The 16,935-nt window shown below is 44.0% G+C and overlaps 1 protein-coding gene across 1 annotated transcript in view; it reads right to left on the minus strand.

The window, feature by feature from the left end:
* Positions 1-16,935, minus strand: part of NEK11 (NIMA related kinase 11) — a 613,419-nt gene that overhangs the window by 188,627 nt on the left and 407,857 nt on the right. Inside the window, exons 11-12 of the mRNA XM_069211923.1 lie at positions 13,674-13,767; positions 2,719-2,857 (exon numbers count right to left, since the gene is read on the minus strand). Of these exons, the coding sequence (XP_069068024.1) occupies positions 2,719-2,857; positions 13,674-13,767 (233 nt within the window). The remainder of the gene's footprint in view (positions 1-2,718; positions 2,858-13,673; positions 13,768-16,935) is intronic.

The raw sequence follows: 16,935 nt of genomic DNA on the forward strand, positions 1-16,935 counted from the left end.
GCATGTCTCTGTTTGGGATTGGGAGGGGGGACTTTGGCTCTGGGAGGGGAGGCGTTTAGGCGACGGTGTTATTTTTTTGGTAATTTTTTGGCGGTGCTGTGTTGGTGACTCCTAATTTGGCAGTCTTCAGGCCGCAATCACTTGTGGTCTTTCGACACCAGCTTACAAGGCGGTCTTCGGAAAAGACCACCAAAGTCAGAATGACCACCTCAATCTCATAAAATCTATGCTCATCTATTGCATAATGAAAGGGATAAATTAAGAGGATACTGAGGCCCAGCTTTTGATGTGCCCTGCTACTTACCATAATGTAATTCAGAATATTCTGCATACTAAAACCAATTCTGTCTAAACAGATACATACAGACCACAATAAACATTCTCTTATTTATGAATTTGGTAATATGACGTGTGAACGTCCTCTTATTGCTTTTTATCAACCAGCCTATGTATAACCTTTGTTATCTTTCCATGGAAGAACTTGAGAGGTAAACCGTGATAGCCTATATGGTCGGATTTCAGGATAACTAGTGACTAAATGAACTGATTCTCATTTAGAGTCATTTCATGTAAGTGCAATCAGCATGATAGCTCAGAGTGCTAAAATCAGTTATGACCTATAGGCCTTGAATTCAAATCTCAGTATAACTAACTTAACCTTCTGTCCTGGTGATGTCAATACACTGAATAGCATTAAATAGCAACACAATTATTTAGAGCTAAGAGAAAGCAAAAAACTGCAATATGTAGTGCTATATCAAAACAAGTTATTAAGATCACCGAGAATCAAAATCGGTAGTTAAAAGAGAAAGTTCCCGAAACTATTTTAGAAACTCACAAACATGTACATGCACACACACATACACATTCACGCATGCTACGAAATATGCTGAATACTTCGGTTGAAGTGTAAAATTTAGTAATGCTTTTACTGACCCAGGCTCAGCAGAAGGTGACGATTTATGCTTCATGTTTGTCAACCTAACATAGATAACTGCTCTGACGCGTTTTAAATGTGCTTATCTTTTCATTTGTTGGTGGTCACAATTGTGCCTTCCTATTAAACAATAAGTTAGTGAAATAAAAATAATGTTACAATATATTTTAGACTCTAGACTAATTGCTAGTATCAAAACAAATGTATTGTCTAATGTTTAACATGTGATTAATTAGTTTACAGTTATGTGCAAAAATGAAACAATTGCACTTCTCTGCCACAAAATGTACCGGCAAAGTTATCATTTAAAGTAAAATGTTTTGCTCATGCTAATGAATTATTGATATTATTAATTAATACGTTTATATTTTACATGTTTTATTAAATTGCAATGATTTACTGTAATGCAATTGATTTTTCATGTGTTAGCATAACTTAGGCCTGCAGAGTTCATATTTTGCCGTAATGTAAAAGTGATGAATCATTATTCTTTTTAATGTGAGTTTTTCTCTAGGTTCTGTTCTTACTAGAAGCTTTGCAGGTAGCAATAGGTTTATTCTAGTGACCTTGGAGAGGAACATCCAGGCCTGTGGACTTAACGTAAAATAAATTGCTGCTATAAGTACATGGACTCACACGGAACTGAGACGATCCCATAGTAAAACCTGGGAACCCAACTAACTGTAGCAAAGGAATAGAATTGTTTCAACTGTTTGAAGTCACACGGAAAGAGGAGATGATCTAATGACAGACATGGGAAATTGTTGGACTGTTGCAACCTGAAGTTTTACTAATATTTTGATTGGTCGATGCCCCTTTTGAGTGACATGATGCCATTAAACCAACAAATACATTTGATTTATGAGTTTTATATTAGGGATGGGCTTTGTAAGTTTAGCTCAGTTCCCCAGACCCTCTTCAGACTGTCAGTTCTTTCTACACCTTTCCTGATGACACTTCTGACTGAACTTTGCTGCTGATCCAGATGCTTTGCTGATGAGGAATCTGAATGCTGCCCCTTGGAGAGGTATACCTCTCTCAGCTGCTTGCCCCTGGACATGTGCCATTTTCTATAAAAGAATCTACCAAGCTGACACTCATTTGTTTTATTTTCTAACTGGTATTCTGTAGTACAAGATATATTTTCCTTAAATTATTTTTGTCTTCTTTTGTATTTTTGACCGCATGTGTTTGTCCCCTCATATGCATTTCCTAATTTGGTTAGCTGTAGGGACAACCTGTGTCCAGGCCAAATTTGCGTACCCTGTTTAACTGAACTTGACAAATGTTGATACAATCTTCCCAGAGATATGTTTCTGTATCTCAGATAATTTCATTAATTATATGTCTGATTTCTTGTTTCGCCACTTTGGGCAGCAAATAGTGATTGTATGCATTGTCTTCATACCACTAACTTTGCGGTTGAAAAATAACGCTTTGAATTTTATTCCTGATTGGAGTTTTCCTTCCATGGTCATTTGTTGATGGTTCACCACATTTCTTTCTGGGTCAAAAGGTCCATCGACCTCAGTGAAGTGCTTGATTCCTCTGAAGTATGAAAACGTGCTTGCACTTGTTTGCAAGTCAAATTCTTTTCCAATTGATTTTATACTTATCAGGCAAATATAAATGTCTACTTTTTCATAAGGTATGGGGTGGAGGAAAATGTTACATCAGCATCACAGTTAGGAAGTCTACCGATACTTTAGCTTTAATGTAGTATAGACAATTATTAAACTTCAATACGTTTTTTGTAAATTTCACTGAGTTCCAATTCTTACCCTGCCCCACTGGTTCTGACATACACAGGCGATCTGGAGCCTCCGTATTCCGGGGGTCATGGTGTCCGATAGACTTGTAGTCTTGTGCAGTGATTGGTTGAGAGTGGGTCATAGAAGGAGGTGTAGGTCCCTCTGATCCCTGTTAGGATAAAAAATGTATATATACCATTAGAGTGTTTCATTGCATCAATGAGAATGTGTCTGTGTTCAATTTCCTGACCTCAGGAGTGCAGCAGGTTGACTTTATGCCACCATGTTTCTTAGTGGAAGCATGGTAATCTGTCATAACGCAGAACATCAGAGGGAGAGTAGGTTTGTTAAATGCCAGATGCAGAGATATCTCAATAGAGCTACAAAGAGTGGCGTAATGACAAACCCTGCTTTTCGCTAAGGACCGAATAGAAGAGTTACTGTTGCTGGGGGCTCAAGTTTATAGATGCATCACATAGGTATACCATCTCAAAATTAAAAATTAAAACCCTAGAACGTGCTAAATAAACACAAGTTACAGGATTAGTTGCAACCTGTCTCTGTAATCTGAAAGTACTTTCAGCAGCATGCACAGACATGCAACATCTCGGTTCTATAAGACATTTCATAAGAAAATGCAAAGTTAGAGGCCAGCCTAGACCTAGCAAAGCTCACAACCCTAGACCATTGCAATTGCTGCTTCCTTATTGGCTACTAACTGACCAATGCATTATACGAGGTCCAGCTCTAGCTCTAAGTCACAATGCATAATAAAGCAAGAATTAAATAGTAAAATCAAGCCCCTTCTTCCAATCATGTGCTCACTAAATCAGGCCTATCCTGCTGGCCGTGCACAGTCGTTTGGTGCAAATTCTTGTACCAACTGTGTCACTGTTAGGAGTTTGGGGTTGGTGTTTCCATTTCCAGGTCTTGTAAAGACTACCAAAAGAATAGAAGACCTGAAGCCCCCAGCGTCCTGTGGGGCCTGCTGGGCCACCCAGCACAAGGTAAAGCTTGGGGATACCCAGTGCTACCCCGCCCCCAACTCCCAGGTATACTGAGGGAGTCAACAAGGATGCTCTACAGGCCATGTAACCAGGACGGCTGGGACACACGAGACCAAACCACAGCCAACCAGATCACCTAAAAGCACCATATGCCAGGCAGATAATACCTATTTATACGCACAAAATGAGCTCAGGATGCTCCAACAGGTTGCTTAGGTCAGGGATTCTAGTAGAACCTTGCTCTGTGATGTAACCATTGTGTTTATGGGAGGGATCTTTCCTTCCTCTTCAAGGTTCTGCTCTGGAATGACTTTCACTCTGAGTGGGAAGATCATATAGGAAACTTTCAGAAGAAACCTCTAGAGAGAAAGAGGCTGCTGGGGTTTTCTTTTCAGGTCTCAGAAGCATTCTGGCACTGATATACTGCTCAGCGGTGTCTCAAAGGAACATGTCTTGATCATCCTTTATTGAGACACCTGGCAGAGTGCACCCCTCTAACCGGGAGGCTGCTGACCAGTCTGTCTCATCACCCATGCAGCATGACCAGTGCCTGCTGGTCTAAACATCACCCAATTTGCTAAGAGCTAATAGGTTGACAAACTGTAAGCTTTTTCAACCACTTTTCTAGCTCAGTTCATGAAGACCAAATTGACTGATGGAGAACACAGGAATGAGGACTTTCACATGATGTGTATTAGAAAAGCGAAAGGATTATTAAACCCTCACCCTAGCCATTCTGTAAGTTAAATTCCAAGCTATTGTTGGCAGAGAATGGGGTGGTGGTGCAAGGCAAGAGGTGCGTGCCACTGCTTGAGGTTAGAAACTGATCAATAGAGGTGGCACATGTAGGACAACCAAGGCAGCCTCAGACCAAGAGGTGTCCAAAGCAGAAGTTATGGGGCTAGGGGATTGAAATGGTTCCCATTGTAAGGAGAGCATAAAAATTGGGATGTGAATGGAGGTCAGTTGCAGGGATTAGAAGATATAGGTGCACCATGGAATAACATTGTTTGGACTTCAATGGTTCTATTATTGATCTAAGTAGAGTGGGAGAGACGTGGTGTGAGGATGGTGGTTGTATTTACCAATGACGTGCAATTATTGTTGCAGGAGTTGCAGGAACTTTTGCAGAGGAGTGTTATCAAGCACATTAGGACTTCACGTTATAACTCTCAGTCTAATGAGGTTGTGGAACAAGCCAAATGGCTGGTATAATTGAAGTTGCAAGTATGTGGCAAGCAGTAATGGGGACGACAGGGGATAGGCAGCCAATTAATTTACTCAAAGGTCCCTAGTAAAGTGGTACTACATGTGCCTGGGACCTGTAAATTAAATGCTACTAGTGGGCCTGCAGCACTGATTGTGCCGCCCACTTAAGTAGCCCTTCAAACAGGTCTCAGGCCTGCCATTGCAGACTGTGGGCCTGATTCTAACTTTGGAGGACGGTGTTAAACCGTCCCAAAAGTGGCGGATATACCACCTACCGTATTACGAGTTCCATAGGATATAATGGACTCGTAATACGGTAGGTGGTATATCCGCCACTTTTGGGACGGTTTAGCACCGTCCTCCAAAGTTAGAATCAGGCCCTGTGTGTGCAGTTTTCAACTGCCATTTTGACCTACCCAATATAAACCCAAACCTCACTTTTGAATACATAACAGTATCCCTTTAGGTAGGTCATATGCAGCCCACATGGCAGAGTGCAGACATGTACTTTTACGTTATACATGTCCTAGTAGTGAAAAACTCCTAATTTCGGTTTTCAGTACTGTGAGGCCTACATTTCACATAGGATAACATTGGGTTCCCTTATTACATTTATTGAGGGTTAACTTTCAGTTGGGAGCAGGTGGGAATGCCAAATTTGATGTCTAAAGAATTGGAATTTAAAACCCCCTTTAATGGTAAATGGTTCAGTCACAATTCTGAAAATACCACTTTTAGAAAGTTGGCATTTTGTTGTCCTAACAATTTGGTGCCTGCAGCCTGAATCCTGGTTCACATGAGTAAACGTAGTTGGCAGTTGGCCTTTATGTATTGCTCCCGGACAGTGAGACAAAGGGAAAATATTTGTTGGCAGGATGGGCCATCACTGACTTGATAGGGGGCTGAGCTGTCACCTAACACACTTGCACATCACAAAGGCTCTGCCTGAGCACACTCACAAAGGGTGTGACACTAGTTTTTTGTGACCCCAGACATGCAGGGCCAGGGCAGGAAGTTACAAGCACCTCTGGGGATGGAAGCCTCTAGAACCTGCTCCTACTTCAAAGTTGTCACCAAGTATAAATATTGGACCATCAGACCCAACTCTTCAATACACCTGTGAACCTGTGGAAGGCTCAAAAGCACTGCATTGATGCTCTTCAAGAAGGACTGCTACTCTATTGCCCTGTTGCCTGAGTGAGAAGGACTGATTCTGCATCTTCATCCCAGGACCACCAGAGTGACTTCAGGCTGGCCTCCTGATCAGAGCTACAGAGACAGAAAAGGCTCCAACCACCTTGAACCTTGCACCTGAACTCTGTTTAATGTGAGCCCCCCCACCCCCTAGTTGTGCCACCCAGTCCTGGACCTTGAAAGTGGGCCTGAAGGTGCTCTGTTAGCCCAGCTGTTGTTCTGTGAGCAGAACCGAAGCAGCATGATGCATCACCTCGCAGCTCCATCGGACCCGTTGCTGCGTGTCACATCCCTGACATAGGACCTCGCATTGCAGCACCCAACCTCCTGCATCCTCAACGCAGGCATTCGCATCACAAGTCCCTCATCAACTGTATCCTCAACAATGACGCAGTGAATTGCGCGTTGGGCTGGCCATGGGGGCCCCTCCACTGCCCATGCAAAGTGCATGGGCCCCCGGGGATCCTCTACACCCTATCTCTACCAGCCTTTACATGGCGGTGCTACTGCCATGTAAAAGCTGGCGGAGACGGGGGTTGTAATCCCCAGGGCGGCGTTGCATGCAGAGCTGCCCTAGCGGATTAGGACCGCCAGCCCCTCCTGTGGAGGGAAAATGGTGGTGCTGGCGGTCCGACCGTGGAGCAACCGCTACAGTAGTAATGTGTCAGTCAGACTGCCACTGCGACCCTGGCGGTCTTGTGAACATGCTTTAAAATGTTAGCATGTATTACTATATTTCAACGGTTCTTGGTAAAGAATGGGTTAATGAATAAAGGCAAACAATGCATATCCTAGGGGGTGTCCGTCTACATTACCAAATAATCCATTACATTGATTTTTCGTTTTTTCATTATAAGCAATCCTGTTTTTCTTTCCTGCTCACCTGGCATTTCTAAAGCCCCGAACAGATAAAGGCCCAATTGAGTTTCGTTTTTTTATTAAAATCTGCGGAATGCGTCACGGCGGGGCTGACTTTAAATAATGCTTCCTTCCGGGCTGGCATCACGGCTGCAGCACAAGGCTGCTTCCTGCGCTAAAATCTAATAAAGGGAAGGCGCGAAACAATGCGCTGGGAGATTAAGCCACGCGCTTTGTGGGAAAAAGCAAAATACATATTGAAAGGGAAGTAAATGAATAGGGCTGCTCAAGACAAAGGCGACAAAGGAGAGAGTCCGAAGTCACCGGGAAATAGCACTTGCTCCCCTTAACTGGCACGTGCACCTCCTCTCCTGCCCCTAGTCTCTTTTGTCATGAAGTCAGCCTTTCACTTTGCAGTTTAGCTGCAAACATTGTTCGGTGGCAAGAGATCAACCCCGTGATGCCATTTTGGTCATGATGTCACTTCCGCTACCCATGTCGTTCTGACGTCAGAGGTATTTCTTCTTAGGACCTGGGATCTGGGACGTGGGTTGGTCAGCTTTTTTCAAGACTTCAGATGTGGCCCAGTGGTCACTGCATCTCTGCAGGCCGTTCCCGACCGCCCGCTGCTTCCTAGACCTAGCCTGAGGCCCCCTCAACAGAGGCGTGCTCTATTCCTTTTACTAGAGCCAGAGGTGCTTTTTATGTGCCTCAGTAACAGTACCCTGCCTTCCCTTATTCACCCGCATAAAACACGGCTGGCTGATGATGTCACAACTCGAAGGGGTGCTGAACTGGGGAGTGCAGGTGAGCTCTACCCCATTCTGCCCTGGATTAAGTCTCACAACACCATACGGGCACAAAAGGTAACAAGCATTTGCAATGCAACGGGTCTTGCATTTCTCCGAGTTAGAGCTATTAGCAGTTGTAAACTCCCAACTGGACTTTTCTTGCCACATTAAATGGAAAAAAAAGTGGGCGATCGCGCTGCTACAGTTCACTCGTAGTGAAACCTATCGGCAAAAGGGCAATTATCTACGTAACCGGCAAAAGTGCAATTAGCTATGTAATAAGGTCGATGTGATGGAAAGCGCTCAACTTCTGCCAAGCTAGATCGCGCTGCGAAAAAAGAGAAAAAGTAGTCCACAAACCAGACGGAAAACAGCGAGCCTCGCATGTTTTCAGTGCTTGGTTGCTGCACTCCAGGAGGGCTAACCACTGAAAAGGCGTGACACATGCATGCCTTCCACTAATGAAAGAAAGCAGATTTTAACAGGCAAGCCCACGAACCAATGAAAGACACTGACGTGACATAGACGGGGCTCCCAGCCCTTTTCTAACTACTACAGTGTCTCGCAAGCGAAATGCATGCGCAAGCGCATGCAACGCAGGCTCGACCCTAAAAATTAAGGATTTTTGCAGTGTTAAAGCAAGCAGCTATAAAAACACTGTAAATGTCAAGCAACACATGGTAAAAGGTGACATAAGCACGACATAATATATGAACAGTGAGAGAATTGTAACTCTTATGTTCTCCAGAGAGAAGCTATTTTGCAGGAAATGTTTCCTGCTGTTCTATTTATGTGAAGTACAAACACCGGTGGGCAGATTTACCATTTTGTCACTCAGGGCCTGATTTATGAAAAGTTAATGCCGTAATTTTTTAACGCAAAAGTGGCGCAAATTTACAAAATATAATTAGATTTTGTAAGTTTGCGCCCCATTTGCGTAAAAAAATGACATAAAGGCAGCGCTAACTTTGAATAAATCAGGCCTCCAGTGTGCTGCATTGCGTGAAACGGAGTCAGCAGATATGTTCCTATCTTTTAAGATGTGATGCATTTCTGCTGTCTCCTAGCGCTGGTGTACTGTGTACTGCATTGCCCCAACATAGGCCCTTTGCCATGGTGCAAGGTACCTACTTTGCAACCAGGAGTGTTTTTGTGCAGGAAGGGGGCCCGTTCCTGCACAAAAACAATCCTGAAAGGCATATTCCTCTTTCTATGCATGCCGCAGAACGCCTTTCTGTCCTGTCATCCATTTCTTTATTTATCCTCCCATCCTGTTCCCCTGCGAATGGAAGCGAAGACAAGCTGATGTAATTGAGTTTTACTGTGGTGTTTTCAAATAACTTTCTAGTGTTCCCAACTGTTGCATTTTTCAATGCCTTTTCGCTGTGGTCTTTTTTTTACTGGGCCTAGCCTTATTCATTTGTGTGAAGCATCATTGTTGAAATGTTTTATATTAGTTAGAACATCTCCGGATAGCAATAACATGGAAGATGCTGGATGCGCATTTGAAATAGTTTAGTGATTATGTACTTAGATAGTGATATGTTCTTTTCTGATTTCCCCAAAGAATTGTTACTTGTGATCATACCACAATGAGTCTTCTCTTTTCCTAATCTGATATGCCAGTGGCTTCCAATCCGTGGTTCTGGGACCCATAGGGGTCAGCAAAGCCTCCTTAGAATGTGTGTGACTGCTTTGAAAATTAAATGATACTAACAGATTAATAGAGTCTACATAAAAAAGTGGTCAAATGTATAATTCAGATGTCAAGGAATTTGAAATTGGAGGCTAAAAATTAAAGTAGTATCCTCCAATTGATTTGTAGGAGCAGTACAGGTGCATCAAGCAGAATATAGTATGGACAGGGTGTGGCTTTGGTTAAATTTAGAAAGGCTCCCACCGTCCTATTAAAAAAATTCAAATAATGAGTCAGTGGGGGGTCCCTGGGTTCAAATAATGATAAAGTGGGGGTCCACAGAAGTCAAAAGGTTGGGAACCACTGTGTTTTGCAAAAATTGTATATAAGAACCCCTTGGTTTTGGAGGTGCAATTTGTTTTTAGGATTTCCTACTATGGATGCTGCCCAATTTCTTTATGATTTTGCAGCTCATTTGGGACTTAATTTAATTTTTGATTGCTGGAAGTTGGGTCATTAGTTGTTTGGCCTGCACAAGGTCTGGGTGGTGACCCCGCTCTCCTAGGACCACCACGAAGCCAAAATGAGTGTCTCTATTGCGGGCCAGCCCCACCGGGCCCTATGGGCTAGCAGTGGCTGCGGCAAATATCAAGGGGAGGAGTGGGAGAATGGGGGGACAATTAATACTTTAAAAAAAAAAAAAAAACTTTCCGTTCCTGCCGCCACTGTCTCCTGCCGTTTCACTCATTGCTCCTTTCTTGTTCTGGTGTCCCAACATTCAATGGGACACCAGAACATGCTCCCCAGCAATCCTGGCATGGCTTTCATGCTAAACCTAGCGTGAAAGCAGCATCAGGATTGTTCTGAGCATCTCAGACTGCCACTCAGACACAACCCTGGGGCCTATGCAGTTTCTCAAGTCAGGCTGGAGAAACCTAAGTGCACATTTGTATTTGGCTGGCCTAAGATGGCCGGCCAAACACATATGTGCACTTAGTGCACTCCATTCCTCATCCCCCCCCCCCACCTCCCATGGCCCAGCCTTGCCCCTCCCTTCACATGTTGACTGAGCCAACTGCAGAAAAATAAAACAATATTGAAGTATTGGTTTATTTTCCTGCTGCTTGCTCTTAGCCAGGGGGTGAGGCTCCTCCACCACTGTGGAGGAGCCACCCCTGTATGGGGTGCTCCTCCTGGAGTGCCGTGCATATACAATGAGCAGCTCTCCTACTGTCTCCTTCGTTGGCAGCCTGGCAGTGGGGTGGATGCTCCTGTTTCAGGGTGTCCATTCCCAGCTGGACACCCCACGTGCAATGAGTGATGTTGGTGACTGGCTCAAGGAGCCCCCCGGGCCACTCCTGCTGGCTCCCTGCATGGCAAGCACCTGGCGGTGCTGCCACGGGAGCCGGCTCCAACTTTGGTCTGCCTGCTCCGGTGTGAAGACGTTTGCAAAGAGGGACAGGGTGCAGGCCACGACGGGTTGTGTGCCAGATCTCCCCCATCTCTTTCTCGGTGTCTGCCTTCTCCTGCGGGCAAATACAGTGCTGGTGGCAGCCTTCCCAGATGTGTGGGGGAGTGCGACGGCACTCCACCATCTCGCCAACAGGACACAGGGATGAGGTTCTGGGCCCCCAGCAGCATCTTCATGGGGAGCGCAACGGTGCGCCCCAGATTTAACTTTGGCCTTGGGCCTAGGGAAGGGACCCTCTTCATGGGGAATGCGATGGCGCTTCCCAGATTTTGCCTCAGCCTCAAGGGCACCTTCACGGGGAACAATACACTGCTTCCTGACTTCATTTTCTTGGTTAGGGGCACAAGAATGGGGTTCTAGGCCCCTTCCCACCAACATCGAGGTGGCGTGACGGCACGCCTCACAACGGAGCTCCCACCGGGGACATACAACTGTGCTCCCCGGCCATTGCATCTTCTTAGGGGCAGTCCCCGGGCCCTGCTCCAACCCAGGAGCACATGGAAATCAGTGGCAGAGCCCCACGCACTTCGTCCCCGGTCCTCCCTAGAGATCAAAGGTAACCTACTTTCCCTCAGAGGTATCCCGGCGCCCTTGGGCCAGTCTGGGTGATCTTGGTCTCCTTTCACTCCTGGTGGTGAACCCTTGCCACCTGAAACACTTTCTTCAGGCCTCCTGGCCTCGAAGGTTCCCATCTTGGTAGGGAGCCTGTCTTACTGACTCCCTATCAGCCTTCCATTTGGGGGGGCTCTCTCTGTCTGGGCAGCGCATCCTCCTTGCGCAGAAGCCCAGGCTTTCACTCAACTGGTTCTCAGGGAAGTAAGGGGACCAGCTTACCTGGTCCTGGGGGGTGTACCCCATTGGGTCTCGAATCAATCAGGGGAAAAATCCTTGCCCCAGTGGGCAGTCAGGGGGTTCTTTCTTCCATTTGTCCATGTCGCCCTGTTCAGTTCCAGTGGTCTGCAGAAAAGCACATCCAAGAGAGAGCTCTCTCCCCTATGCAAGAACTTTTAAGTGGGGGCAAAAATGTCCAGCAGGGTCACGCCTTTGACCTATCCTGATGTGCTCTTCACCTCTCTGCCTCTGTTCCAACCTTCCTGTACAGTCTTCTGGGATAGCTCAAAATGACATAGTCAATGAGTCAGTTGCCACATGTGCTCTGAGAGTCTCAGCTCTCCTCCTCCCTGACATTCCTGCCAGGACCTCCCCCATCAATTCTTCCAAGGAGCCCCTCCTCACTGAGTGGCCTGGGGCAGGCCCGGTTCCTGGCAGGGAATGACAGCTGGCTGATTGATGCAGGGCCCTGTTTCTGCAGCTGGAGAGAACAGTAATTAATCCAGCCCAGCAGGGTCATAAAAGCCTGGGCCCTTATCCTGAGATGAGTCAGAGAAAGATGGCATTTCCGGATGACCCCTAAACAGTACAGATATGCTTTTGTAACCTACAGCAGTGTTCTTTTCATACAGGTTACAGTGTACATTGGTGTGACTCTGGAGTCTGTGGACCCTAGGAAACTGGAGTTGCGACCTAGGGCAGCCTTTCCAGTTGGAATATAATGGAGTGTCACTACAGTCAAGACAGTAAAGCACAGTGACTACCTCTTACACGTGTACACCCACATCATAAGGCCTATTCCAGGTCACCACCCATCCAGCATTGTCCCTTCTGCGCCAGCCTAACTGGGTGCAGTTCTTGAGTTGCGCACGACAGGAGACTTCCGCACGCAGCCCTCACATGATTGCACACGCATGTGCACATGTAACCAGCCCTGGGCCTCCTCCCCTTGCTGCATTGCAGCAGCCTTACCTTAACACAGTGGCACCGGCAGTAACAATGGGCAGTCCATTTTACCATGAGTTTACTGTGGGTAAGTCCCAGACTATGAGGCTCCCTCACAGTAAAAGGTAAAAAACTGGGTGATCCAAAAGCAAAACAATCTGGGCGCACAAGATAGTCAGATCCACCCTCTCCATTCGGTATGATTCTGCATTTGAGCCTTCATAACATTTATTCTGTATCACTTGATTTCTGATTTTCTTTTAAATAAAACCCTTTAACTTTCTTCGATCTAGAACTCAGTTAGCAGGGCTAAATTATTAAATTTTTTACTCTGGTGAATTGATGCTGGGAAGAGTGCCTTTTCATGCAAGATTAATCTATGGGAGAAATTTATGAGGTGAAGTTTGGGGTAGTCTACATTTTGGGGGATCTTAAACACTGATGTACATTTTTGCTCTTACAACACCTAAGCTGTGATGTGAAGATATGCGGAGGTAAAAAGTAATCACAATGTGATTATTGTGATGTAATCTAGCACAATGTAATTACATAAACTGTAACGACTGACCTTCATTTTAGACTGCCTGTACGAAGGTGTACAACATTTTACTGCTTCAGGTAGACAGCCATACAATGTCATTAAAACTTTTTACAACTAAAGGAGGGGTGGCCCACTGGACCGTCGCTTGAAAAATGTAATGCTTCTCATTTGACCTACCATTTAAATCCTGATGAATAAACAAAAATGCATCCATGTGTGTAAGTTGAAAGGAGAGTTTTTAGGGGGACAATTGTTTTGAGGAATTTGAAATATTGCTTGTGCATTGATAATAATTTATTTTAAAATTGTTGGAAGACAAGTGGGTTTGTAGCACGATAGTTATACATTAATTGCTGTATTTTAAAATGTGTGAAAACTTCTTGAAAAATTGCATAGAACTAAGTGTGATGATAACATGCAGTTCATTTATGCAATGAGGGAGCACAATTTAAGGCATATGCCCCTTTGCATGCTCCTGTAATTGGGAGCAAAATGTACTCACATGAAGAATATCTATGGTCTGCATCTGAAGATTCTTGGATTTCAGCTCCTGTTTTCTCTTTTGATTCTCCTGGAATTTTTCCTCTGCCAATTGCCTTCAGAGATAAATAATTCATACAACATTCAGTATCTTCAGTTTAGCGACAATGCGGTTGATCTTCAAATATCTTTGTCATTTTTTAATTCTTGTGAAATCTTATTGACCTTATGGAATAAAGGTGTCTATTTTTTATGATATTCGCTATTTATAGTTGCAGTGTAATAATTGTTTGTTATGGTTGCAAAGTATTGGGTTGCAGTTGGCACTTGTTAACACCCACATAAAATGACCCACATGTTCTGTTATAGCACTAGCCACGAAGGCTAAGTTCTTTTTCAAAGCAGGAATACAAAGTGTCTGAGAAGTCATTAATTGCATACTTATGAAACTCATCCTCAAATGTGAGGAAACTGATTTTCTGCACAGTGGCGGCTGCTACTCAACGGTGGTGGCGGGGCGGGACGGGGGAAAGGGCAATACATCAATTATAAAATGCTTACCTTTGGCGGGGATGCGTTTGTCTCCCCTCTGTCCTCTTCCTCTTCCTGGCTCACACAGGCTCCTAGCTAATCGCAACGCTGCTGTCACCAGAATGACAGCAGCGTCGTGATTGGTCTGAGCAGCCTGCGTCGCCGCCCAGACAGGGAGTGGGAGCTTGGGCATGTTCTCCACTTGGCTGTGCAATACAGCCGGGTAGAGAACATGCAAAATGCGCATGTCTGCTTGGCTGGGCCAACACAGCCGGCCAAAACAGACATGCGCACTTTGTGCAGCAAAAGCCCTCCTCCGGCCCCCTACCTCTAGCCCGGTCCCGCCCCAGACCTTAGTCCCATGAAAAATAAAATGATAATAACATTGCATTATTATTATTTTGTTTTTCCTTTCCCCACAATCCTGTGGAGTGACGCTCCTCCGCCTTAGCGAAGGAGCAGCCCCTTTTTATGCAACAAAAAAGGTAGCATAATGTTTGTACGTGGTCCGTCAGTGATGCCCGCCTCACCATTTTTTAAATTACCATTCATTGGTGCCACAATGCTTGATTTGTAAAACAGAGAGAGCTGGTGCCCAACACTTCACTCAGAAGCCCTCAGCCGGCACTATAAGAGGTCAGATGGCGAATACCAAGACTGTTAGTACTGATGTCACCTTCTACCTCTTTAATCCATTACCACACTCCCTGTCCCTTTATCTCACTCTTGCAGGATCCTTCATTCTCCTTTCATGACGGGTAATCCATCTTTCTCTTCCCCCTTTGTGTGTTTTCCCTTGCTTTGCTTCGGGAAATGTCTGAGGAAGAGAAATACGTGCTAGTCCTCAAATCTGAGTGTAGGTGGCCCCCACCGGCAACCACCAGCTCAAACTAAACACTGAGTACCAAGGACTCTAGTACACCATGGTACTGCATATAATGGCAATATGTGACTCTGGTATGACATGGCCCAACACATATTTTCACACCATACATTGCAACATAGACGGTATAACCAAGGAGCATTAAAAAAATCTGCACAAATAATTTTGTATCACCACTGAAACAGTAAGCAACAGTACCTGGTACGACCCACCTGCAGTGTTTCCTGTAAGACACTGGTGCTTTACTACCTTTTTCTGTGCCTTTATGTCATGCAACTCTATCCTTACCTAGGCTTTTCGCTATCAGGTCCCAATATTTACCCATATCGCCTTGATTCACTGTTAACTGAAGTGAGAACCAGAACTTCACCACTGACTTGATTTAAATTACTTTCCTTTCCTGGAATGAAATTACATTTGAAGACTTGGTGCGCCCTTTTAACACACTTGATCTAACCAAAAAAGTTTCTCTTAAAGAACTAAAAAAAGATAACATCTATACTAAAAGGGAGCACCTCTAAGATTTGTTGGCACCAAAGGGGATTCAGTTGTATCCCGCACCTCAGCTTCATTTAAACTGTGACTTACATAAAGCTAATCGTGTTCGCTCCAGATTTTTCCAAATCTTGTGATGAATTTGGACAAATACTTTTGATTATAAATATAATTTATCAATGATCTTTGTGAACCTCTTTGCAAAGTAAAATTTTCAGGCTCCAAATTGAGTTACCAAACCATTGCTCAGAGGCAAATTTCATAGAACGATTACCATGCTTACCATTTGAAAGGGAGAGTGAAATGAGAGCCCAGAAGGAGTCTAATTCTAGAACACCAGCTTTCCTATAAGCTGTTGAAGTAATTCTTGTGCTAAGGTCTCCTGCTACAATTAAAACAGAATTTGGGAATTGATCTAACATTTTTATTAAAACCACTTATAGTTATATGGAGAGAACACAATATTAATACTAGGACCAAAGTAAAAATTCATGCAAGATATCATTTGATCCTATATAATAATAATAAACAACCATAGTGTAAGTCAATCAATCAATATAGATTTTATTTTGGCACTAAGCCATAAAAGTACATATCAAAATAAAATCACACACTTTGACATAAGATTATAAATAAATACAGAATTAAAAACAAATAATTAGCTGTCCAGTCATGACAGAATCTGAAAATTGCATTAGGATGAAAACAACACAGCCCAACCAAATATATTTTACAACCATTAGTGTTAATTACAACCACAGCTTATTGTAAGGTAGCTACAAACTGCATGGCCTTCTTTTTAAAGGAGGATCTTAGTAGGATAAATAACCCCCCAGTGGTTGGCGTCTAACTGATGGAAGGCAGGGCAGTGATATTCCAAATATGTATCTAAATCAAAGTCCTTAACAAACAAAGTTTCTTGAAAACAAATTATTAATACATCATTAAAATAAACATCAAAACGCTTAGGTGCAAGGAGATCTTGTAACTCGTCCTCATTCCAGCTGCATAACTTCCAGATAGTAGTAAAAGCAACAAGTACTTGCAAGCACACTGGGAAGCCAAGACCAAAGCTTATCTTTCAGTAGCAAATCATCCCTATCATCTCCTTTCTCCACTTTCTCCCTCACTTTTTTATGGCCATTGTGGTCTGTATCTGTAAAAACTGCCCGCTAGAGACTTTAAATTCTCTGGCAATGCATACTGTAAAGAGAGTCTGGAAGACTTATATATAACAAGAGACATTATAGGTCCTTCATTTCTGGAAACAGGGAGAACATCTACACCTATTTTATAAAAAACAAACTGTGTTTCAAAACTAGAGGAGAAATTGACTCTGAAGAAAAAATTCACAACTGACTTCTGAAAATCCATC

Source organism: Pleurodeles waltl, chromosome 10 (genome assembly GCF_031143425.1).
Source record: "Pleurodeles waltl isolate 20211129_DDA chromosome 10, aPleWal1.hap1.20221129, whole genome shotgun sequence".
Classification (NCBI taxonomy): Eukaryota; Metazoa; Chordata; class Amphibia; order Caudata; family Salamandridae; genus Pleurodeles; species Pleurodeles waltl.